Source organism: Equus asinus, chromosome 3 (assembly GCF_041296235.1).
Source record: "Equus asinus isolate D_3611 breed Donkey chromosome 3, EquAss-T2T_v2, whole genome shotgun sequence".
Lineage (NCBI taxonomy): Eukaryota > Metazoa > Chordata > Mammalia > Perissodactyla > Equidae > Equus > Equus asinus.
In genome coordinates this window covers 130,961,207-130,986,998 of record NC_091792.1, presented here as the reverse complement: position 1 = coordinate 130,986,998, position 25,792 = coordinate 130,961,207, and the positions used below count along the sequence as shown (strand labels likewise).

At 39.7% G+C, this 25,792-nt stretch overlaps 1 protein-coding gene across 4 annotated transcripts in view; it reads right to left on the bottom strand.

The window, feature by feature from the left end:
- LOC106822286 (uncharacterized) overlaps positions 1 to 25,792 on the bottom strand; it is a 205,328-nt gene that overhangs the window by 159,931 nt on the left and 19,605 nt on the right. For all 4 annotated transcript variants that reach the window (XR_011502265.1, XR_011502266.1, XM_044767687.2 and 1 more), the window contains exons 2-4: positions 16,814 to 16,894; positions 6,690 to 6,799; positions 5,740 to 5,815 (exon numbers count right to left, since the gene is read on the bottom strand). Coding sequence is in view for 2 of the 4 variants with exons in the window: in XM_044767687.2 (XP_044623622.2) it covers positions 5,740 to 5,815; positions 6,690 to 6,799; positions 16,814 to 16,894 (267 nt within the window). In the remaining 2 variants the exon portion in view is untranslated. The remainder of the gene's footprint in view (positions 1 to 5,739; positions 5,816 to 6,689; positions 6,800 to 16,813; positions 16,895 to 25,792) is intronic.

Sequence of the window (25,792 nt, the reverse complement as noted above, 5' to 3'; positions counted from 1 at the left end):
GGGTTTAGGAGGGGAAATGCAGATCAAAAATGATTAAGACCTTTAGAAGCTCCCAGCTTGGTACCCTTCCCCACAGCACAGGGTGTATACCTTCATAGCCACAACAAATAGCTATAACCGGAAAAGTGTAATCAAGCATACTAAATAACTGGTTTTATTGCTTTCACTCCCTCTGAACTTAGTATATTACCTTATTTGAGAGATTTGACACAGATCCACTGCTATAGCAAATTCAGACATTAATACCCAAATTCACATATATTTTCTGCTCTCTGTGATTGGGAGAATTCCATGTGGCCAGGTCTGGTTTTACAGATAGACACCAAGAGTGTCCTAGATGTCTGAGTGACACCATCCACCCCTCTCCCACCAACCCCCTCAGAAGTCTCCCCAACCCTGGTTCAGCAGAACCTGAAATTGCACGATTTACAATTCATTGACCTCTGAAAAAAGCAAGTCACGCCCCAAGGAGAGCTGCAAACAAAAGGGTTCCTGAGCCAGATTCCTTGTTGACACTGGTCTCTGGTTACACCCCAGGCATAAAAACGGAGGAAATTCAGTCTTCAAAGCCAGTGCTTCCCCACTTTTGTCTGTCCACAGCGGAATCCCTTCCCCCACTCCATCCTCTATGTAAGGCACACACTGTGACGTCGAAGACACAAATGCTGCTGGGGAGGCATTTTCAGGTTACACACTATATATAGCCAAAGTAACTTATAGGTCCAGTCTCATGTTACTTGCTTAGGCGAGGGCTTAAAGTCTTAAACAATTCTTCTCAAGCATGCCCTGTTGTGAATCCCCTTTCCTGTCCGAAACCCTTTCTTGGCCCAGACCCCAGGAGTCACCTTTCAGAAGAATCTGGCCACTCCCAGGGCACCCTCTTTCAGCCTCCTCACAAAGCAGAGATGTTTCCCAAGGGCCCACCCAGCTCAGCCCCACAGAGGTAAGGCCTCTTGGCTGACATCTCACAAGTGATTACCTAGTCCCCAGAATTCCAGAGAGGCTTTCCCTCGGACCCTCCACAGCTTCCTGGTTTGAGAGCCTCCTGTTTTTCTGGGCCAGGGTTGGAGGAGACAGCTGTGAGACGTGGATGACGCCCTCCCCCAAGCTGTGCACGCATTTTACCCAGCCACCCTGACACCTGTTCTCTTGGCCTCACCACCCTTCTCAACACAATGTTCCCCACAGCCCTGGACCCGGGGTAAGATGTAGCAGTGCTTATCATTCCAAGTTTGGGCTGTTGGGTCCATCTAGGCTAACCAGATGGAGGCCCAGGAAGTGGAGGCCATGTGCTAAAGGTCAAAGAACCTGTTAGGGTCAGAAATCCCTGACTTACAGACCCAGACTAGGCTCTTCTGTGGCACCAACCTCCTCACACTCCTCAGAACTTCTCTCTTCCTGTTCCTCCCTCTCTTGTCCTACTCTTGAACCTTTCTTAGGGAGTTCTTTCTTCAAGGGTTTCCATCTGGACCCAATCCACAGGCGCATCTCAGTAACTTCCCCCTGTTCCACTTAACGAGCTCACAGCTCTGTTCCCCCAACATCTTCAGCCCACTCCTGGGTTCAGACCGCTCCACTGCTCCCTTCTTGCCTTCATTATATTATAAAGAATTCCAGAGTTCCTAAGCATGTTTCTGTTTAGCACCTCCCTGATGTTCACAAAAGATCTTGTGAGGTCATCTAGGAAGGTGGGTTATTTCCTTCCTTTCTACAGATGCAGAGGTTGACATGCCAGGTAAAGGACTTGTCCACAGCTACCCAGGGGACAAGTCACGGAGCTGAGGAGCAGGGGCTTTATTCCCCACCTCTGCTTCCAATGGTCTTCCATTCTCCATCAGTCTCCCTCCACGGACTGGTCCCCAGGACACCATCCTCACCCAACTTTTTCCTCTACATATTCATTCCCTTGGACTCAGTCATCGTTTAACTTCCAAGTTTCTAAATGTATATATTAATTTTTTCCTAGACATTTCTGCACTTGGTTGACACCTCACGAGCCCTACACCTCCCTAAGTATGCCTACCTCACTTACTACAGCATGCCGTCAGAGCTTAAGGGTTAAGAGTCTGAAATCAGACAGACGTATATCCATATCCCGGCTCTGCCTCTTGCCTGCAGTGTGAACTTGGTCAAGTTATTTAACCTCAGTCTCTTCATTTGTACACTGAGTATATGACTATCTATGAGAATTAAATAAGGATACGATGGCACCTAGTAAGTGCTCAGTTAAACAGTAAGTATCATCTTCATCATCATCAACATCATCAATATCTCTTACCTGAGATGGCAGTGGTCTCCTAACTGTTCCTCTGCCCCCAAACATGCTCCCCACCCCACCACTGTCCAGGCCATCTATGAGTTACCTTTCACACACACACACACACATGCCTAGAAGAAAACTATAGGAAAAAATTTGTCTTCCATACAAATATAAGCAAGAGAATTTAAAAAACTCTGCAATTCCACCTACACACTCCAACTCCTCACCACCCCCCTGAAAAAAACCCTCCAGTTGTAAATTCTGACCAGACTTGTCATTAAGAAACATGTCAGTCCCTCAGATAAAAATCCAACAATCTTTCACCATGCCTTCAGGAAGCAAGCTGGGCTCTAACTCCATCAAGCCAATCATATTTCACAAACAGAGCAGATCCTTTCTGCAATGAGACTAAGAGCCTGGACTCTGGGGTTCCAATCCTGGCTCTCCTACTCACTAGCTGTGCAACTACGGGCAGGTAGCATAACCTCACTCTGCCTTAATTTTCTCTTGATTAAAATAGAGATAAAATCTATTTTATCTCTTTAGAGATAAAGTCTCTAAAATAGAGATAAAATCTCATTTTATGTGAGAATTACATGAGATAATCCATGTAAAATAGTTAGCAGGTCGCTGCACACAATGAACTCTCAACAAGTACCAGGCACTCTTATTACTGCTAGTGTTTATATGCTTTTTCCCTTTGCCTGAACTAGTTTCACAGGATCCTATCACCACCACTCCCTCCTCACTTCCTGTTTGTCTAGTCATCCTCAAGACACCTCCTCCATGAAGACTTTCCAGATTGATGCTTCTGAATGCCCTTTGTGGCAGGGACATACCCTTTCTATAGCCCTTTCCACTCTGGGCTATCCACATTTGTCTGCCTGGAGGTGTCCTTTACGACATCTTGAGCATCTTGAAGAAGACAAGTCTCGGGCCCTTTGTGAGAGAGAAGAGGGGCAGCGAGGAAGAAGCCGGTGAGGAGAGGGAAGGTGGGAAGAAATGCTGATGCCTTAACTGTAAACTCTCCAAACCTTAATGCTTAACTTCAAGAAAACTTATAATGTTAAGAAGCATTATATTGACCCACAGATACTCAGTAGTACTCTCCTCCCAAGAAGTATTTTTAAATATGTAAGAACTCCCATTTAGATCATATCACATCTGTCTCCAACTCCACCCCTCAATCCAGAATCCATTTGAGGGAGGATGCTAATTTGGCCACACTCTATCCTGACATTCTCTTTTTAAAGAAATTAAATTGTTAACTGCTATGAACTTATTTATCAAATCTATTCTTCTTTACTCCAAGATCCTGGTCCATCAGCAAGCCACCTTGCCTTGGAAGAGCGTGCTGTGCAGGGAGCAGAACCACAAACGCCAATGCTAAGAGAGCCATATCCACATAAGCCTGCACCTAGCAGCTGTCAGACTCATAACACGCACACATAACACGAGTTCTTGGCCCCAAGGAGCAGGACGGTTTATTTGCCATCTTTCTTTCCAGGAATTAAATGCCTCACGGCAAATGAGAAAGAAGTAGTTTTTCCACATCTCCACCTCCTCTTCCCAACATCTCTACCAAATTCATACTTTCTACATATCTATGAAAAATAGGGGCTATGGTTTACATAAACAACTCAACATGAATGAGGAAAATGCAACATCTCCTGGAAGTGATACTTCTGCATTTTACAAAAGAATAAGTACACCTCATATCCTCTTTTGCTCGTCATAGCACAAAAGAAAAAGAAAGGGAAAAAAATCTAGATTCTGTTGGTTTCAATCTGGAATGCAAATGACAGGCACCAGCCTTCCCATCTCACAATGAGTGCCTTGGAGAAATGGTGACGTGCCAGGGGTGGGGGCAGAGCTGTTTTTAAAGAAGCAAAACAAAATAGCAGAAACTGGAACGCCCACATGTTTGCAGTGTCTAAACTGCCGAGACACTGTGGCGTGAGAGCCTGCAGCCTGCAGTGAGGGGTACCTGAGTGACCCGGAAGTACAGAGTTATCTGGGCTGAGTACTGTGAACTGCAGTACGGGATGCAGATGGGAGGTTCTGCTGTGGGAACATGCCAAGAAGACAACAAAAATCAATTGAAGGGAGCCAAGTTTAAGATCACAGCCCAAACCTGAATACAGGAGGCAGCAAATTCCACAGGTTTTAGGTATAAAAGAAGAATTGCCACGTTTTTCCTTATGAGTTAATTTAAATACTGAGTTGGAGAAGGTATCATCATATTTTCTGTTCACTAAGTACATTTTCATGATAGTGTCAGCTCTTTAGAAACAAAGTTCTTTTGCATATTGTTTAGTTCTCCAAACATATCAGAATCAGTCCTATCTTCATCAAAATAAAAACAGATTAATTTTGTTTAAAGAATGTTTATAGAAATTTGGATATTCAAAATCCAAGTATAAAATGAAGCAGCCAGAAATATCGTAACACTAAAACAACAGAATCCTAACTTAGATCACGGTTTGCCTATTTTAATCTCCAGATTGACTTGTACTGGTGAAATGAATTGAAGAAGACAAGAAAGGAACAAATTTTTTTTTTTTAAGCCCTTACAACATGCTAGGGACTGTTGAAACTCCTTACATACACTTCTGATACTCACAGCAGCCCCATGTGCTAGGCACTACTATTCCTATTTTACAGATGAGGACACTGAAGATCAGAGAAGCTAAGTAACTTACTTAAGATCACACAGCTGGTGAATAGCAGAGACAAGATTCAAATTCTTATATTTGGGATGTTTCCTTGCCACATTTAGAGAGAGCCCTTGTACATCATCAGGTATCACAGAGAGTATGATGAGAACTTTAGTACTAATTGAAACATTATTGAAGTGAGGTGGTTTTGGATCAGAGTTTACTATTCATTAGAGAATAATTTCTGGGGAGATATTTATGCATTGTATTTTTATGTGCATTTTTTACATTGGAATTTAAAATCAAATTTGCAATACTTTAAAAATATTATCTACTCTAATTTAAAAACACGTTCATGTTTTCCTTTTTATTTTTTACAGAATAGTTCTGGAATTGAAAGTGAAAAAAGAAATTCTATTTTAGCATATTCTCTGCACCTCTAAGTTTTCTTAGCTCCTACATACACAAATGTCAGAACTCTCTAAAGTGAAAACTCAGTTTTAAAAAACAACTAATCACATCAAAGAAAAGCAGGCACCGGGAGATACTTTCTAGAAGTTAGTATTAATAGGAAAATTATGAATCTGTTGAAAGTAAAAAAAAAATTAAATAACCTAATCAGATCACTTTGAGAAATAAGTGTTTTTTGCCGCCCTACCCTAAGATCATGTTGCTATTTAATCTGCTTTTAAACAAACAAGAATTTTTAAACATTTTCTATCCTTTAAGCAAATGTTCTTTGCTTGGCTAAACGACAATGTTCCAGAAATGCCTACCACAGAAGCATAAAAAACCCTTGGCAACATTCCAGAAGAAATTCACCCTGCATAATGTGCTCCAGCAAATGCTCAATAGCTTTCTGGTGAACCTGCTGGCTCAGTGCACTCTTGAACAGGATCTGGAAAGAACAAAAGAAAAACTGATAGACATTTTCCTTTTTGTTAGTCTGGTGAAGTAGCCCTCAGCTCATTTTAGCAAACTTTCCAAGCTGGGAAAAATGAACGCATGTATTACGAACTTATAAACCCTGCCCTGGGCTCTGGTGTAAACTTTATTTGACTACTTCTGATTCCCAGAAATTCAAGTATAATTATATTGTTTGCCTTCTCATCCAATAAAATGTACATTAGGGATTTGGTTCACTTTGGAGTGTATTTGTTTAGATGCATTCTTTCAAATGACTAGTAATTTGAATTATGAGAACACTTCAGATTCTACATAAAATCGTTCATAATATTAAAAAGAGGGAGACTGGAGGAACACACCCCTTCAAAACATTTCAAAAGTGTGCTCATAATTGGCCTGAGCTATTAACTTCTCCAGATATTTATGCAAGAATTTCACCAAGCACAAAAGTAATGACTTTAAAGTGAAATCCATTTCCCTTCTACAAAGTGAAATAGATGCACATTCTAATATTTTATGCCCCTTTGCAACTTTTTCTTAGAATGAACATTTCCTACTTAAAAAATAAAATACCTGGACATTCTACAGGTCTATGAAACTGCAGCAATACATTTGGCCCCAAGTCTCTCCTTGGGCATGGGGGGAGGCAGAGTTGGGCTAGGCTAGCACAGGGTGTGTAGTGAAAGCCTGTTTGACCTTAAATGCCCTGAATGGGGGTCGGGGAAGATGGTTGGAAAGGTAAAATTTTCCCCATTTGATGTTCTTTGACAAATGCATAGTGCTGAAACTGAGATGCTATAGATCCAAAAGCCAGGCCTAGGGGAGACCTTAAACCCTGAGATAGCACTGAAGGCAACAGAACTCACTTTCACAGGCTCTCCCATCATCAGTCCACCAGCCTGTCTCATGCAGGGTCTTCTTATGGTTCCCTGGGGCCACTTAGGGGAGTACAGCAGGAGAACCGTTGGCTCACGACCTAAAATGTAGACTTTTGATGGTATCACAGAGATATACTGACAAGATTGAAGACAAAGGACTCATCACACAACTTTAATGGTTAAATATAAACATTTAAAATGTACTGTGCTGGTCATAACATTCTTGTGGCATTTCTTCATTTATTACTGTGCTGGAAGCCTCAAAAAATGGAAGAGACCCAGCTCTCCGGACCTCCGAGAGGCACTGGCTACCAGGAAGTCATGTGGTATGTTAGGAGAAGGCAAGATATTTACAAAACCATCAACTGCTTTCTGCAGAGGCTGGGCCTCTAGACTGCCAGTCACCAGAGTAAATCACCAAATGCAAAGTCAGCACAAAACAGATAAAACTAAGGATCTCTTTGGCAGACATCCTTATCCCAATCTCCTTTCCCTCCCAAAGGTAAACATGATTGTGAGTTCAGTGTGTTTCCTTTCAGATCTTGAAAAAGAAGTATATACACACACACACTAAGAATAAATGATGTTATTTTATCTGGTTTCTTTTTTTACATATTTGGTATAATGCTATACATATCTTAAAAACTGCTTTAGTCATTCAACAATGTTTTCAAACTTATTCATGTGGCTACATATAGATTTATTTCACTACTTTTGGCTGCTGAATAGTACTCCATCATTTGGAACCACCTCTTTTATTTAACTATTCCCCTATTGAAGGACATTTAATATTTATCTGTTGATGATCTGATGTAATCTTCCAGCCCACTGAATCTTTCCCTTCTCAGAAGTCTGACTGCACCTTATTCTCAGTTGTTTCATGAATGTGAGGTCTGTCTCTGAAAGTAGAAGATAAACTTCTAGAGAGCGATCCCTATGTCCAGCATCTAATATGCACTGTACAATAATTTAGTAAATGAACAAACTTTGGGCTTTTGAGATCCTCAGAAAGCTTAACAGCAGCTTTGGACTCACAGAGGCTCAACAAATTCTGTTTATTTATTTCCCCCCTTTCTTAAAAAGAGAGAAGTTTTGCATTTTCAAATCAGGTTAACTAAAACTTGCTTGCTATCCCAATCTAGATTTATGGCAGTCAGCATCTCCTTAAGATAGTCCAAATCCTGGCACTGGCTTTATAACAAAGGTTGCATCTTTCAAAGATGAGCATGTGTGAGAGGCAGAGAGACAGAGAGAGAAAAAGGAGAAGAGGAAGACAGAGAGGGGGAGCAGGAAGAGCAGGAGAGGAGGAAGAGAGTGAATGGAGCCAAGAGCTGCCTGGGGGGATGGCCCTGCAGCCCAGCAGGCCTGAAGGCAAAGCCAGGCACAAAGGACTGATTCTCTTTGCAAATGAAAGCTGGAAAATAAACACTTTTCCTTCTTTTCTTTTAAAAATCTCATCCTGCCACTTTTACTTTACACATTTAGGTTGCTGTTGTCAAAATCAGTTTTCATTTCTTTCCCAGAAAACTTTATTCTCTGACACTTTAGGTTCCTAAAAAAAAAAAAAAGCCCTTTCTTTCTAGGGACAGTGAAGAAAGTGAAGTGTCCACGTCCCCTCACCAGAGACACTCCAGACCACTCAACCAGAGCCTGGATTACATCAAAAGAGCTGATCTGAACTTGTGAAAATCTTGCCAAGGAGACTTAACCTTGTTTGTTAGAGGAAAGGAGAGAGCGGAAGCACCAAGCCACAGAAGCACATAGGTACTGGGGGGAACTCCCTGTGTCTGGGTTATACCAATTTTTCAGCTTGTGAAGTCATTTTAATTTTTCCTAGTCCAAGACACCTTCAGCAGCAGTTTTTGGCTTTTTTGAGTCTGATCCCTTTGCTCTGGCCAGGGTCCCCTCCCCAAATGCACATATGCTTTTATATATGCAATTATGCAAAGAATTTCAAGGACTTCAAAAGTCCCCTGAGACTAGAGGAGCCCAGGTTAAGAAGATCTAAAGTAAGGTGGGATTGCCAAGAATCCAGATGTTTGCAGAAAAAGTAAAAGCAACAGGCACTATAAGCACTGATTCGTCGTTACTGCTGTAGGAGTTGATTCCTACTCCTAGGGACCGTGAGTACAGCAGAGCAGAACCCTGCCTGGTCTTTTTGCACCATCCTCTCATCTTCTGGCACTACATCAGACAGTGCTCTGCTGCTATTCATAGGGTTTTCATGGCCAATTTTTTCAGAAGTGGGTGGCCAAATCCTTCTTCCTTAGTGTGTCTTATTCTGGAAGCTCCACTGAAACCTGTCCACCATGGGTGACCCTGCTAGTCTTTGAAATACCTGTGCTTTCAGCATCACAGGAACATGGAGCTGCCACAGTGTGACAACCAACAGATGGGAGGTGTGGTTCCCTGACCTGGAAATGAACCTGACCAAGGCAGTGAGAGTGCCAAATCTTAACCACTAGACCACCAGGGCTGGCCATAAGCATTGATAGTATCTGCAAAATAAAGCCAATCTTCACATTTGGGTATTGGTGAAAGATCTGCTGATCTTGAGTTGGTCTTTTCAGACTCACCCATATCTATTATGGATAACAAGAGTAACAATATGTCATCATTATACTATCACCTTTGAATACAAAGAATGATTCTGTGTCTGGAAGATAAAACACTAGACAAGACATTATACTGATTATGAGGAGATTTTTCTCATCAAATGCTAGAAATACGTTAATAAGTGGTCTTGTCCATCAGTGCCCTTCACCTCAATTTCTTATCACATCCTTTGCATCATTTCTTTCAGTAGCTACTCTATCCTCAAAATCATTCTTAGTTCTTCTTCAGTTTCAAAAACTTCTTCATGTGCCATCTTCCTTAGATGGAATCTATTATTCCAAACCCTTAGCTATTCCAAAAACCATATACTCATAAGATTACTGTCATCATAGTAACTTTTACCATCTACAGAGTGACTGCTATGTGTCAGATACGTATGCATTACTTAAAATGCATTATGTACATTTATTAAATCCTTATAACAACCCTGCTACATAGACAGTAATTTAAAGCAGATAGATTTTTTTATTGAGGTTATGATAGGTTACAACCTTGTGAAATTTCAGTTGTACATTATTGTCCGTCAGTCGTGTTGTAGGTGCACCCCTTCACCCTTTGTGCCCACCCCCACCAACCTCTCCCCTGGTAGCCACTAATCTCTTCTCTTTGTCCATGTGTTTGTTTATCTTCCACATATGAGTGGAATCATACAGAATTTGTTTTTCTCTATCTGGCTTATTTAACTTAACATAATACCCTCAAGGTCCATCCATCTTGTTGTGAATGGGATGATTTTATCCTTTTTACAGCTGAGTAGCAGTCCACTGTGTATATATACCATATCTTTTTACCCAATCATCAGTTGATGGGCACTTGGGTTGCTTCCACATCTTGGCTATTGTGAATAATGCCGCAATGAACATAGGGGTGCATGAGTCTCTTTGAATTGCTGTAAAACAGATAATTCTTTTTTTTTGAGGACGATTAGCCCTGAGCTAACATCTGCTGCCAATCCTCCTCTTTTTGCTGAGGAAGACTGGCCTTGAGCCAACATCCATGCCCATCTTCCCCTACTTTATATGTGGGACGCCTACCACAGCATGGCTTGCCAAGCAGTGCCATGTCCGCACCTGGGATCTAAACCTGCGAACCCCAGGCCACCAAAGCGGAATGTGTGAACTTAACTGCTAAGCACACTGGGCCGGCCCCTAAAACAGATAAATTTTAAAGAGGAGAAATCTAGGGCTCAGAGAGAAGTAATTTACTAAAGGTCACAGAGCAAGCATCTGGCAGAACTGAGTTCAAATTTAATTCCATTTGACAGCAAACTCCATCTCAGTCCTGTTGGCTGGTGTCAGAATCCTGTTTTTCCAAATGATTCTTAAACTCACAGAATTCTCAGTTTATATGTGTTCTTAGTCTCCTCTGGCTCATAGAATATTTGAGCAGAAAACGATGTTAGAGGCAATCTTGTCTGATGCTTACACTTTACAAATGAGGAAACGGACAGTCAGCTAGGATGGGTTACTGGTCCACATGTGGCCTTCCCCTTTCTGGTTCTGAGGGGGCAGGAACCACATCCTTTGGGAAGTAATTTCATGCTTCTCCTGGCATTGCTCTAAGTGCACCAAAAGTCTTTATGTGGACATATGATGACCATTTCAAAAGGAGCAGAGACTGAAGTCCAGGATACCTGAATAACCAAGCAAAGGAGGGCCAAACTCTGATGGCATCTACCTCAAAGGGAATAGAACAATCTAAGGTGTGCCTCTTTCCACTCTCCCCTGGGAAGCCACGGATGTTGTCTGGTCTGCGAAACTAGTGTAGCAATGAAAACAAGACATGTAAAAATCACAGCAGAGGAGATCCAAAAAACCAACACCTGCATCCTAAAACCACTTCTAAAGAGACAGCAGTGACATGTAGCCCAATTAAGCAGGTAATTTCAAAGTCCTTCACTTTAAATCTGTAGGAGCTGGAAGGAGGTGGGAAAGGACAAGTCAGTGCTTGAAAGCTTGACTTTAGGTTTGTTATCAAGCTAGAATAACAAGTGATTGCCATATTTCAAATGTGTTTAAAAAGTCCTGAATCAGATAACTATTATGGCTTGCATTGTCCTTGAAAATGCAAAAACTGAAAAGGAAGAAATAATCTAAGGGCAATAAACCAGGGAAACAGAGACTAGGCGGCAGTGTGGGCTGTGGATCATTATTCTCGATGCTTATAAACACTTACTATGTGACAATAGTTGACAAGCCCTGTTAAGAACAGAGAAGTAAACATGGTTCCAATCTCTCTCCAGCAGAGAGAAATAACAATGGAGCAAGAGAATAAAGAATGTAACTAATTAGCATTTTTATTTTCTAAAGAAGGCAGTTTAGGTGACCCTAATGCTTTTAACGTTAATTTTTGTCACTTCCTTATGTTGTTAGGGAACATCAAAAACACAAAGTACTATACTTAATAGATCACATATAACAAAGAGAGGACACAGTTGGGTGGGTCAGTGACCTGGGCTTGCCTGAATTAGCTTGAATTGATTCACTTAAGATCTCCAAGCTTCCCTGGGCTATTTTGTAAACAAGTATGATTAAATACAAGGTGCTATATAAATATTCAGTATAAGTATATACATATGTCTGTGTATATATATATATATATATGTCTGTGTGTATGTATGTGTGTATATACACAATATATTCAATTCATACATACACACATATATAAATATGTTGACCATATTATGACCATTTGATACATCCAGGTACTAAGCCTGCTGTCCAGCTGAACAAGTTAGTTCATTGGGCTCTCAAAGTACAAATCCTGACCTTCTCAGGGCACATGAACTGTTTGCTCAATCTGTAAACACGTAATTATTGAACTTGCCTTCTAAAGTAACACCACACCCTGGATATGATGCAAAACCCAGCATTACAAGATAAGCTCTGTCTCAAGTTTCTGCTCGTTATAGTGCCTGAAGTATTTGCTCATATGCTCAGGGACTGAAGCAGAAGTAAACAGTCAGGGCAGTATTATAGGGACACCTGTGTTACAAAATCCACTTTCTTATATTGTGAAAGCAATGAATGAAGTTCTGCAGGCCTCCAGTAAGAATGCCGACTCATCCCACATCACGCTGGTCAAACAGGACTTTGACCTTATCACCTCCCTGCCTAACCCACCCAGGTCAGTCTACCTTCCTCGGGTATCAGATGCAAGCTCCAAGTCATGGGTCTCAGCTGCCACACCTCACCTCCTGACTGTCTTCTGTCTGCACCTTCATTCAGCTAAGCCAGTCTCGCCTGCCCTCCATTTGTGCTGCTCTCAGATCTCCAACAAAGCCTTTGCACACTGCATTTAACATGCCTGGACTAATGACACTTTTTATCTTTAAACTCCACAAAAATCACTGAATCCTTCTCTAATTAGACAGAGTACAGTGTCCTGGACAAGAGGCTCTAGCACAACTTTGCATTACAGTTAGGTACGCACCTCTCCACCAAGATGTGATATAACTGAGTGATTAAAGCAAGAACTTGGAAGCCAGATGGCCAGGCTTTGAATTCTGGATCCACCACACACTAGCTATGCCTCAGGTTCCTTACTTGTAATGGAGAGATAGATAATAGATAGATAACTAAAGAGCTTAGAATAGTGCCTGGTGCGTAGTAAATGCTACATTAAGTGCAAGCATAATAAATGTGATAATAAGTGGCAGCTCCTCTCTGCCTTTGTGTTCAGGAGACAAGAGGGAGGGATGGAGGCTGCCTCTGTGGTCAACTGTCAAGGGCATCTTGAAATGGCTACAGCTGCATTGGCCAGCTGTCCCCATGGAGGGACCTGGTACTCAATTAAGCCCAAGTGACCAACGAAGGTTTGTTAATGAACAGACACCAGTGGAACTTTTCTGAAAGAAAAGAATGGGTAACTTAGTGTCACCCACATTTGGTGCTCTTTCTTAAAGTGAATCTTCAGTTCAGATCAACAAACCAGGCCCTGAGGACACAAAGATGAACAAGAGGTAGGCCCTGATCTTGAGGAACATATAGATTTGTGGGAGACCCAGAAATGCACACACTAGTGAGGTTTATGAAACACTTGGACATGTATTATCTCATTTACATCACAGGAATCCAATGAAGTGTGTATAGCACATGATCTTACACCCAAGGTATAGAAGAGAAACTGAGGCACAGAGAGGTTAAGTGACTTGTCCAAGATCACTCCACTAAGTAGGTAGAGTTGTAACAAGAACCCAGCTCTGCTGACTCCAAACCTAGGGCTCTCTCTGCTGCACTCTAATGTTCTAGAATAACATGCATATTTCCCAGTGTCTGTGATACTGGAGAAATCAGCTCATTAAGAGGGTTAATACCCAGCGATTAGAAAGAGGCATTGATAGCGTCATGGAAGGCAGGCTTTGAAAAGCACCTGTGAACGGTCAGGGAAATATTTTTCTTCTTATTAATTATAATTTTCCATCTACCAAAAAGAATCTGAGGCCACTCTCAACAAAGCATAATGCCGTTAAAAAAAAAAGTTAAAAGAACAAGTTATGAAGGGAAAAGAGATGAAAACTCTGTTTCAGAAAATTGAGGGTGAGAATAGGCAGCACAAATCTTAGCTCTGGTCTTCCTGAGAGACAAGGCAGACTGGGAAGTGACCAAGTTCTTGTTGTTTACAAAAGGAGGCATACTAATTTTAAGTTTAGCATATATTACCACCATTTGTTCTCTAATTTCTGAACCACATAGCAAAAATTGGTGTTCTTGTGGAAAATACTGATTTGCAGGTACAGCATTTACCCCCCCCCCCAAAAGCTGATTTATAATATTTGTAGTCTGTGGCTGATCAGAAGATGTGGAAATTTATAACAACATACTGACTGGCACATGGTTGCCAATATTCATAGTTTGGCATATCCTGTAAAGGAAAATGGGAGAATTGACATCCGGTTTAGAAAGCTTGTGCAGCAGAGTACTGGAACTATAATTTTGGGGAGAGGATGAGCGAAGAAGTGTTCTCTTCATAAACAGCACACATTTCAAGTTCTTATCTGGGTAAACTGTAGTCATAATGGCACATCGAACACAAGATGGCATTCAACATTATGAGCTCATTTTATCATTCATTCACTCATTCAACAGTTACTGAGTGCCACAGAGTGGGCATTCATGCACTGCCCTTGGGGATGAAGACAGACCAGTAAACAAAACAGACAAAAATCTCTGCCTTCACCAGGCTCTCTGGAGGCAAAGCACAGCATGTTGCACAAATGGAAGAAGGATGCACGCATCTTTACAAGAGAGCTGGAGTTCCCACAGCCACACTATAATCCAAATCAGCCCTCCTGAAAAGGCTCCAGCCTGTGTTACCACAGCCCTTGAACCAGAGGCTTGGTTTTTGTCACAAAATATCTACAGCATAGGAACAGTTAGGAAAGGCAGGAGCAAAAACCAATCCTAGCCTCCACAACACAGTGTGAGGCCTGGGTCCCACCTCTGGATGGAGGTGGGCTTACCCTCCTGAGGCAGAAGTGACTGTTAAGCACCTCCTTCAGTCTGACAAAATGGTCCCCGTCTGCTCTAGACCGGGCTTTAAGAAGCAGCTGGAAGAAGGGGAGGAAGAAGAGGAAGATAAGCTCCAGCAGGCATAGAAGCTGTTAGACAAAGAAAAAAAGAAAGAGGGGTTTTTAAGACCCATATAGGCATTTTTTCAACCAATATTTATTAAATCCTCACTATACATGCAAGAAGCAGTGTGCTAAGTACTGGGTAGCTGGGGGAGGGGGTGGCAGACATGGTACCTGTCCTCATGTCTCTTGCCTTCTAGAAAGAGAGTCAGACACTGAACAACTAATTAATTAACTAATTAAAAGTAGAACAACTACTAGGAAGAACTATTGGAGGCTGTAAGAGCTATAAAAGGGCAAATTAACCTTTGCCAAGGGTGCCAAAGACACCAGAACCCCTTTAGACAACCCCACTCACCATCCCTCCCTCGCCCCTCTCCTCTCCCAGATGCACGCATACACACGCACTCATGCACACACAGGTGCACACACACAGGCATGCATGGCTATGATGCAGTCTGGCACCTCTAGTCTTCCTCTTTCAAAGAGACTACTTTGGGTCTGGAAATGCTAAGGATGCTGTTCCTCTGGTTTTCAGGCTAATAGGCCGCAACCCTGGGAAATCCCATGGCCAACGTTCCTATTCTGAGCAATGATGTAGTCAAGTCTAGATGAAAAAGGAATACTTAGATTGATTACATTCTCAAATGTCTTCTAGATCTTTGAGTTTATGGTTGTGCTTGTTCCTAGTGATACTTAATGAGAATCTACAGGCCTCAAATATGAACTTGCCAGAGAGCACAGAGTTCAAAATGAAAATGACGGCTTTCCTTTGGATCATGTGCTGACCTAGAGCAGCTCAATGTCAGGCATTGAAGTTAAGCTAGACTACGTAAAAATGGAAGATGTAAAAACTAAAATTGAAAAATTAAGCCTTAGAGTCTGCATATACTGAACTTCGACTATCAAATTATATTAATCAATAATGTCAAATTGGACAAAAGCATGAGAAAAACAAGTACGGAACATCATTTTGGACAAAGCACTCTGGTAGGCAGATTTTAAAACTTTTTAGTTATATAAGTACAATATGTTTGTGGTAGATAAAAATTAGAAAATAAAGACAAGTTTATAGAAGAAGATAAAAATATGGCCATTTTTAATAACCAAAACACCTTTCATGGAATGACTATATTGAAATGTATTTAACCAATTCTCTACTATTGGGCATTTATGTTTTTTTAATCCTTATTAACACAAATGTTTTAATGAACATGCTTATGCATACATCTCTGTACACACCTCTCATGGTTTGCTTATAATAAACTCTTAGAAGTGGAACTTCTTTTATCTTTTTTAACGATTTTATTTTTTTCCTTTTTTCTCCCCAAAGCCCCCTGGTACACAGTTGTATATTCCTAATTGTGGGTCCTTCTAGTTGTAGCATGTGGGTCGCTGCCTCAGCATGGCTCGATGAGCAGTGCCATGTCCACGCCCAGGATTTGAACCGGCGAAACACTGGGCCGCCTACAGCAGAGTGCACGAACTTAACCACTCGGCCACGGGGCCAGCCCCAAGAAGTGGAACTTCTTAGTTGGCAGTATTCAGATGTTTAAAATCAGAATTAAGGCAATAGCCAAATCCAAAGTCATTTTAAATTCTTTTTTTTAAGCGCTTACAACACCTGCAAACTTATGAAGCAAAGAAAAATTGAAAGGATACAGGTCTTATTTCCATATCAAAGTGAATAATATTACACATAGATAATTTCAAGACTCTGACATGTCTTAAAACCTCACCAAACACTGACAGATAGCAATATGGTACAGTTATAGAGACTTCTCAGAGAGCAAGCCTGTTTCTGATTGTAATACAACAAATAGGCTCACTGATTGTTTCATTTCTGAATTTAAAATGCTGAGCAGAAAACCAATCACACCAAATATACATAAGATTTTTATATGTACACAATTGCATTACATACCACAGCAGAAGGATACCAGACTGAAATCTTTATTTCTTTGTTTCGGCATGGGCAAAGCCATAATCTCTGTGGGTCTTAGTTCTGAAAAGAAAGACACAAGAGCTGAGGTTTCCAGATTCTTTGATTTTATAGACCAATTAAACTAAAAAAAAAAACAAATCTCCTAGCAAATAATTCATAAATTCCCTTAAAATGACAGGGAGACATAACCTCTGAATAAGAAAGCATCATTTACACCAAATGCATTTAACCTGATTTTTTTTTTTTTAATCTGGTCCATTGCTCCTATTTTTCTCATTTTGCCTTGGAATGTGAAAACTTGCACTAGTGCATGGACTCTTGATTGAAAATGACTCCTCTAGAGAACTCTTTCTCTTTTTTATTTTTGGTGAGGAAGGTTGTCAGTCTTCCTCCGTTTTGCATGTGGGACACTGTCACAGCATGACTTGGTGAGTGGTGTGTAGGTCCCGTACCTGGGATCTGAACCAGCAAGCCCCAGGCCACCAAAGCAGACTGCACAAACTTGACCACTATGCCACTGGGCCGGCCCCTAGATAACTCTTAAGTCCTTTCCAGTTCTAAATTGCTGTGATTTTGTGATTCTAAATTTTAATTTAGGCTCTGTGTAAAAAAGTAATTTGTGAAGAATTTAAAAATTCAGTCTCTCATACTTCTTTGAGGCTGCCAATGAGTAGATCCCAGAAAGGGGATGTGAGCATTTTACCATCCAACAGCCCCTTGGTGAGGGCCTCCCGTGGCTAGACACTGGGCTATGCAATGGGGACACGGAGACACAAAGCACAGCCTCTGCCCTCAGGGTGTTCTCACCTAGAGGAAACAGGACACTAAAGTAAAGTGGCAGTAGGACACAACAAATGATATAATACAGGAGGTATGCCTAGGGACATGGGAGCATAGAGGAGCAGCACCCCACCCAGACTGGGATGCAGATGGCTAGTGGGCTGGATATGCTGGAGAAGGTGATGCTTAAACTGAGTCTTGAAGGACGGGATGAGTGTTAGGCAACTGAGGATGTTGTTACAGGTAAATGAGCAACCTGTGTAAAGCTAACATGTACCAGAAACCATGGAGAATCCCGGGAACTCCACGTCCTAGTGAGTTCCAGTGAGGGCAGTCTTTGAGTTGGAGGATTGCTGAAGACACTGGAGGGGCAGGCAAGTTGCCAAATCAAGAAGAACCAGCAGTGCCAACTTAAAGAGTTTGGACTTGATCCTCAACACATTGGGACATCATGGATTTATTTATTTATTTATTTATTTATTTATTTATTTTTGAGGAAGATTGGCCCTGAGCTAACATCTGTTGCCAATCTTCCTCTTTTTGCTTGAGGAAGATTGTCACTGAGTGAACATCTGTGCCAATCTTCCTCTATTTTGTATATGGGATGCTGTCACAGCATGGCTTGATGAGTAGTGTGCAGGTCTGGGCCAGGGATCTGAACCCACAAACCCCGGGCCACCAAAGTGGAGCATGTGAACTTAACCACTACACCACTGGGCAGGCCCTATTGAAGTATTTTAATCAGGGAAGGAAACTGAGGCACATCTTGCCACTTGCCTCTTCCCCCCATCTCAAATTTAAAATAGAGATGTATAGTTGAAAAGAAACTCAAGGTGGGGAATTCCTATGTTACCTTTATTTTTTAAGAATGAAGCTAATGTTAAAACAAATTCAAACACCATAGAAATGCACAAAAGAAAATTCTGGGCACCTCCCAATCCCCTCAACCAAATCTTACTCCCCAGGATTAATCACTTTTATAAGTTTCATGTAAATCCATGTATATATATCTTCTAAGCATACATGAATATATATAAAAGCATTTATATAAAACACAGATGTTTTTGTGAGTGCTCTAATACAGAATGTATTGTGTTACATATATTGGTCTGCAACTTGCCTTTTTCATTTAATATATTGTCAATACAGATCGATCTCATTCTTTGGGACTGCATAGTATTCCACTATATGGGATGGACATGTCCCAAATGTATGTAACCACTTCTCTGTGAGTGGTCATTTAGGCATTTTCCAATTGTCTAGTCATTGCTGCACTGAACATCCTTAACTATTTGCACACCTATGTTTGTTTTCCTAAAAGATAGTTTCATAGGATTGGAATTACTGGGTTAAAGGATCTATGCTTTTAAAATTTTGAAAGCTGCTGCTAAGTTGCTCTCCAAAAAGTTGTTCCATTTTACGCTCATCACAAGGGCGCTCATCTCCCCCTACAATGGCCAAAGCTGGTATTAGCAAGCTCTTGAATCTTTGCCAATCTGATAGCCGAAAGATGTTATCTCATAGTTGGCTCAATTGATTGTTACTGAGTTTGCCCATCTTTTCACATATTTGTTGGCTAAGTATATTAATTTTTTCTTTGAATTGCCTTTTTACAAACTCTACAGGTCAGATATTCTTAATCTTGGGTCCCAGGGCCCCTGATATATGATATGACATTTTCTGTGTGTATTAGATGTGTATTACTCTCAGGATGAGGCCCAAGGAACATTAAGAACCACTGATTTTAATCTTTGTAAGCTGAGAGGAGATGTGGAAAGAAGCAGAGCTAGAAGGAAGGCCGTGAAAGGAGTGAGGGCAGGGGTGACTGGTCACGTGTGTGCACACACACACACCCCCCTTCTCTTATCTTACCCTCATCAACACCAGGCCTTCCCAATAGCACTCCCCCATTCCCCTCCCCAGAAGGCCCCCAGCCACAGAGGGCCTACTAGATCACTGTGGATGGGGCTCACCTCCTACTAATAGTTGTAAACATATCACAGAGAATGCTGACACACAACTCAAGATGCTTCTTTACTTATATTTTGGTTCATGGAAACATTCAAAATCCTTATACATCCAAGCTGTAACCTATTTATTTGAAATCACAGAAAAGCTCTTAACTTCAATTTTGTCTCCTAAAGATTTCTCTCATCTGCCCACGTTGCCTCATCTCTACTCCAACCAGCACATCTTGCTTTGACCACTGCAGCACACTCCTACCTTACCTCTCCATGTTCTCTCAGGCATCCTCTGTAATCCACCGCCCACACTGTAGCCAGCGCTCTCTTTTCATCTCATCATCCCGCAGCCTACAACCCTCTCATGGCTCCCGTGTTCTTTTGGGCTAAAGAGCCAGCCCCTTAACTTGTGCGCCCACCTGATGCTACATGGTCTGCTCCCCCTACCTCTTCTATTATGCTCAGCCCCTCCTCCCCTGCTCAGGGTGTGCCTAACCTGGAACACTCAAGCATTCTCTCCCCTACTCTATGACCTTTGTAATTCTGTTTCTTCTGCTTGAATGCTCGCACTCCCACTCCTCTCTTTCCCTGAGTTAACTTCTACTCGGCTTAAAAATAACTTCCTGATCTCCCAGGCCATGTCATGTGCTGCCGTTTCATGCCTTCATGGCACTCTCTGTTTTTTTTCCTTAGCAGTTACCCACAATTTGCAATTACAGTACATAGTTCATTAACATCTGCTTCCATTCTGGCAGGAGAGCTCCATGAAGATAGAAATAGGATCTGTTCTGTTTTTCTCTGAAATCCCCAAGCTCAGAGTAAGGCTGTCACAGAGCAGGTGATCAAAAAATACTATCGTCCACGTTGCTACAACCTTTTGATCATCTCTGTACCATATCACTCATCTCCCTGCCCCATAAGAATCTATCTTCACAGGCATCAGCCCCACTAGAACACAGGAACTCCTCAAAGGCAAGGACCATGTCCCAGCAGCCAGCATCTGATTGTTTCCAGCTCTTGGTAATACAGAAAGTGCTCAAAGTATTTGACACATGAGTGAATGAAAGAATGGATAATGAATGAATGAACAGAAACAAAGCCAGAATGAGTGTAGCTATGGCAATTAGAAGGCATCTTGTCCTGACTGCCTGAGTTCTCCAGAAATTCTCCACATCAGTGTATGCTAACCTTCAGCACTTCTGCATCCCAGGAATATTGGAATGGTCAGGTAAGTTATTCTCTAAAGGAAATCAAAATATCCAGGTAGGGACTCATTAGCGGGTTAGAAAATCAATATAATAGGTCCAGAAAAGCATTTTTTAAATTAACTAGAATGCATGATAACAGAGTACAGCAAAATAAATAAGGTTAAGTGATTTTGTGACATGTGGCCCAATTTCCCTAGAATAGCTCCTGTTTATTCCTGTTGGCCCAGCACAGCTATTACTTTCAAAAGTAATAATTTTCCCAGTTTGTACAATGATTTAGGTGATCACTTTCATTATACATACATATGTGTATAACGTGTCTACTGGTTTGTGAAGTAAAGTATATTTCTTACGGTAGACAATGGTCAAAAAAGTTTGAAAAAGATTTTTCTGGAGAGATTCATACTTCTGAGACTTTAAAGAAACAGCACAGAGGAGAAAAAACTAGGGAGAAGCAGAGGGAAGAAAAAGAACATCAAAGTGTGCCTGGATACCTTCCTAATCCTCACCTTACCCTGTGTGGGAGAACCATTCCATTTTACAAATGGGAGAACTGAAGCTCGTAGGGCTTAAAGACTTTACCCAATCCCATATACCATCAAGTCACAGTGCCAGCATTGAATGGTGGGTCTACATATGGGGGAAAGAAAATGCATTTTGTTCTACAAATAGGGCAGGGAAAGTATTTTTTTCCACTTCTTGGAGACCACAATATTTGTAGCCACATAAAAATTTAAGAGGAGATAACGGAGCACATCTCCCACTCTAGTATTATGAGTTTTATAATTTAATAAACATATTTTTACTTTAGAAGTATTTTGTATTTGGAACTACTTAACAACTTGACTCAGATGACGGTTCTTAATTATGGACTGAAAAAGTGGATAAATATTTAGGATTGATGAAATAAGCCTTGCTAGGCAAAAGTACAATGAGCAGTTCTCTGTTGAGTGCTGCGTTAGTAGAGTGCAGCATCTGGAGACAGACAATATAGGTCTAAATCTTAATAGCTATGGGGCCATGGACAGGATTTTAAGTTTCTCTGTGCTTTAGTTTACTTATTTATAGAAGGCCTACAATGATAGTACCTACCTCATAGGGTTCTTATAAAGACTAAGGAAGAGAATTCACAAACAGCTCTGAACATGCTTCCTGGAAAGAGGTAAGTGCTCAGTAACGTCAGCTGCTACAAGAATGGAAACTAAGACTATTGTAGCTAATGATGCTCCTTTTTTACCTTTATTTTTACTTCCCATCAATATACACCCCTACCTTTACTGGTCTTCCTCTAGATTCTTTAATATTCCTGAAATAACACCTACTTGGCCACGACATATTGTTTCCTTAAGAGATCACTGGACTCAATTTGCTAGTATTTTGCTAAGAATTTTTATGCCCACTTTCATGAGGCATGTTGGTCCCATATTGTTTTTCTATTTTTCTCTCTTGTCACTGTCAAGATTTTCATATCAAGGTGATACTGGCCTCATGAAATGAGTTGGGAAGTATTTCATCCTCCTATTACCTGACAGAGTTTGTGAAACATTGGTATGTTTCTTTCTTAAATACTTGATAGAATTCACAAGTGAAGCTATCTGGGCCTAAAGTTTTCTTTGTGAGAAACTTTTAAATTTACACATTTAATTTCTATACTAGATAAATAGGGCTACTCAGGTTTTCTACTTCTTCTTCAGTCATATTTGGTAAGTTGTATTTCCCAAGCAATTTGCTCATTCATCTAAGTTGTTGAATTTATTGACATAAAATTATTCATAATATTCATTATCCATGTGATGTCTGCAGCATCTGCAGTGTGTCCTGCTTTCATTCCTGGTAATGATAATTTGTGTCTTCTTCCTTTTTTTTCTTAACGAGGCTAGCTGGAGGTTTATAATTTTGTTGAAATTTTCCAAACAGCTTTTGGTTTCATTGATTTTCTCTATTATTGTTTTATAAGTCATTGATATCTGCTTTTATCTTTGTTATTTTCTCCCTTTCATTTTCTTCAGGTTTAACTTCTTCTTTTCTTGCTTTATAAGGTAGAATTATAGATTATTGATTTTAGATCTTTCTTCTTTTCTAATAGAAACATTTAAAATTATACATTTCCTCCAGAGCACTGCTTTAACTACATCTCATAAATTTTTATATGTGTGTTTTTATTTTCCTTCAGTTCAAAACATTTTCTAAATTCTCTCATAATTTCTTCTTTGACCCATGTGTTAATTCCTAAAGATGTGGAGATCCCCAAATAGCTATTATTGATTTATAATTTAATTTCATTATGGTCAAAGGACAGACTATGATTTCAATACTTTTAAGTTTGTTAGGACTTGTTTTATGACTAACAAATGATCTGTCTTGATTAATGTTCCAGGTGAACTTGAAAAGAATGTGTATTCTGCTGTTCTTAGGCAGTATATTCTATGAATGCCAATTAGGTCCCATTGATTGATGGTGTTGTTCAAATCTTCAATATCCTTGCTGATTTTCCAGCTTCTTTCTTTATTGATTACTAAGTGGAGTGTTGAGTACTCCAACTGTAACTGTGGATTTTAAAATTTCCTTTCAGTTCGATATGACTGTTTTTTTTTTTAATTTCACATATACTTTTATCTTCTCCTCACAAAATGCCCATGATATATGTGATTATTTTTATTTCACAAGGGAATAAACGTCCACTCATAGATTAAATATATTCCCCAATGCCACACACTGATTAATTTCAGAGAATGTAAGTGATTCCCAGATCTCTGACTCATTCTGTCAAGTTTTGCTTCATGTATTTTGAAGCTCTATTACATTTAGGATTGTCATATCTTCCTGATGAACTGACTCCTTTATCATTATGAAAGATCCCTCTTTATTCTTAGTCATATTCCTTTTCATGTTTTCTGCTTTGTCTGATATAAATATAGCTACTCCAGCTTTCTTGTAATTAGTGTAAGCATAGTATATCTTTTTCCATCCTTTTAGTTTTAACCTCTCTGGTCTATATATTTAAAGTGGTTATCTTGTACACAGCATATAATAGAATCTTACTTTTTTATCTAGTGTGACAATCTCTGACTTTTAATTGGAGTCTTTTAGACCATTTACATTTAATATAAATATCAATATGGTTGAGTTTAAACCTACCATTTACTATTGGTTTTCTATTCGCCTTATCTTTTCTTGTTATTTTTTTCTTCTTTTCCTGCTTCTTTAGAATTAATTGGTACTTCTTAATATTCCATTTTATCTCCACTGTTGGCACTATATATATCCTCTTAATTTTATTTTGTATTGATTACTCTACATTTTACAATATGCATTTTAACTCATAGTATACATTAAATAATATTATACCATCTCTTGTATAACACAAAACTCTTACAACTATAGACTCCCATTTCCTCCATCCTGTCCTTCAAGCTATTGTCATATATTTCACTTTTACATATTTGATAAATTTCAAAAATACAAAGTTATTATTTCTATTTTACACAGTCAATTAATTTTTAAAGAAATGTGAAAATGAAGAGAAACAAAACCTTTTTTTATTTGTTCACATATTTACCATTTCTGGCAAACTGTATTCCAGGTTTCCATCCAGTATCATTTTGATTTCACCAGAATAATTTCCTTTAACATTTCTTTAGTATATATCTGCTCGCAACAAATTCCCTCAAGTTTTGTTTGTTTTATACAGTTTTTATTTCACCTTTTATTTTACCTTTTGAAAGATATATTTACTGGGTATAGAATTCTAGGTTGACTTTTTTCTTTCAGCATTCTAAAGACGTCACTTCATGTCTTCTGACTAGCAAAGTTTCTGAGCTGAAGTCTGTGATCATTATGTCTGTTCCTCTGTACTTAACGTGTACTTTTCTCTGACTGCCTTTAAGGTTTTATCCTCAGTGCTGGTTTTCAGCAGTTTGACTATTACATGCCTTAGTTTCTTTTTTTCATGAGTGTTTGAGTTTCTTGAATTTATGAAATATAGTTTTCATCGAATTTTAAAGTGTTTCAGACATTATTTCTTCAAATATTTTTCTGTTCCCTCTTCTTTTCCCCATTTATGGCAGATCATTTGATATTATCCCACAAATCACTGAGCCTCTTTTCTTTTATTTTTTTCAGTCTTTTTTTCTCTCTGTGGTTCATCTAGGATTGAATCAATTGCTTTGTTTGCAGGTTCATTAATCTTTTCTTCTCCAGTGCCTAATCTGCTGTTAATCCTATCCAGTGAAATCTTCAGTTCAGATATTGTATTTTTCATCTCTAGAAGTCCCATTTGATTCTTTTTTATATATTTAATTTTTCTTCTGTTTCTTTTTATGCTTTTTTTTAAATACTTATACATAATGAGAAAGTCTGTTTTATCTGTGGCATCCAATACAGCAGTTACTCGCTCCACATGGCTAATGAAATACAACTAATGCTAATTAAGATGTGCTATAGGTATAAAATACATGACAGATTTTGAAGACTTAGTATGAGAAAAAGAATGCAAACTTTCTCATTAATAATTTTTATATTGATTATGTGTCAAATTGAAAATATTTTATATATATTGGGTTAAGTAAAATATATTATTAAAATTAATTTTACCTATTTCTTTTTACTTTTTTACTGTGGTTACCAGACATTTAAAATTACATATACGGCTTTCATTATGTTTTTATTTGACAGAGCTGGTCTAGAGCAGAGGTTAGCAAACTACAGCCCATGGGCCGGCCAATTGTTTTTGTTAATAAAGTTTTATTGAAACACAGCCACACTCATTCATTTATGTATTGTATATGGCTACCTTCACACTATAATGGCAGAACTGAATAGTTGTGATGGAGACCATATGACCCAAAAGCCAAAAATATCTGCTATCTGTAAATTTAAGAAAATGTTTCCAACATTTGGTCTAGAGTATCTTTCACTCCCAGAATAGTTTAGACCTATCACTATTGTATGATTATTTTAGGGTCTCCACTGAATGTCCCAAGGATGAATGAGGACTCACCCTTTTGGCT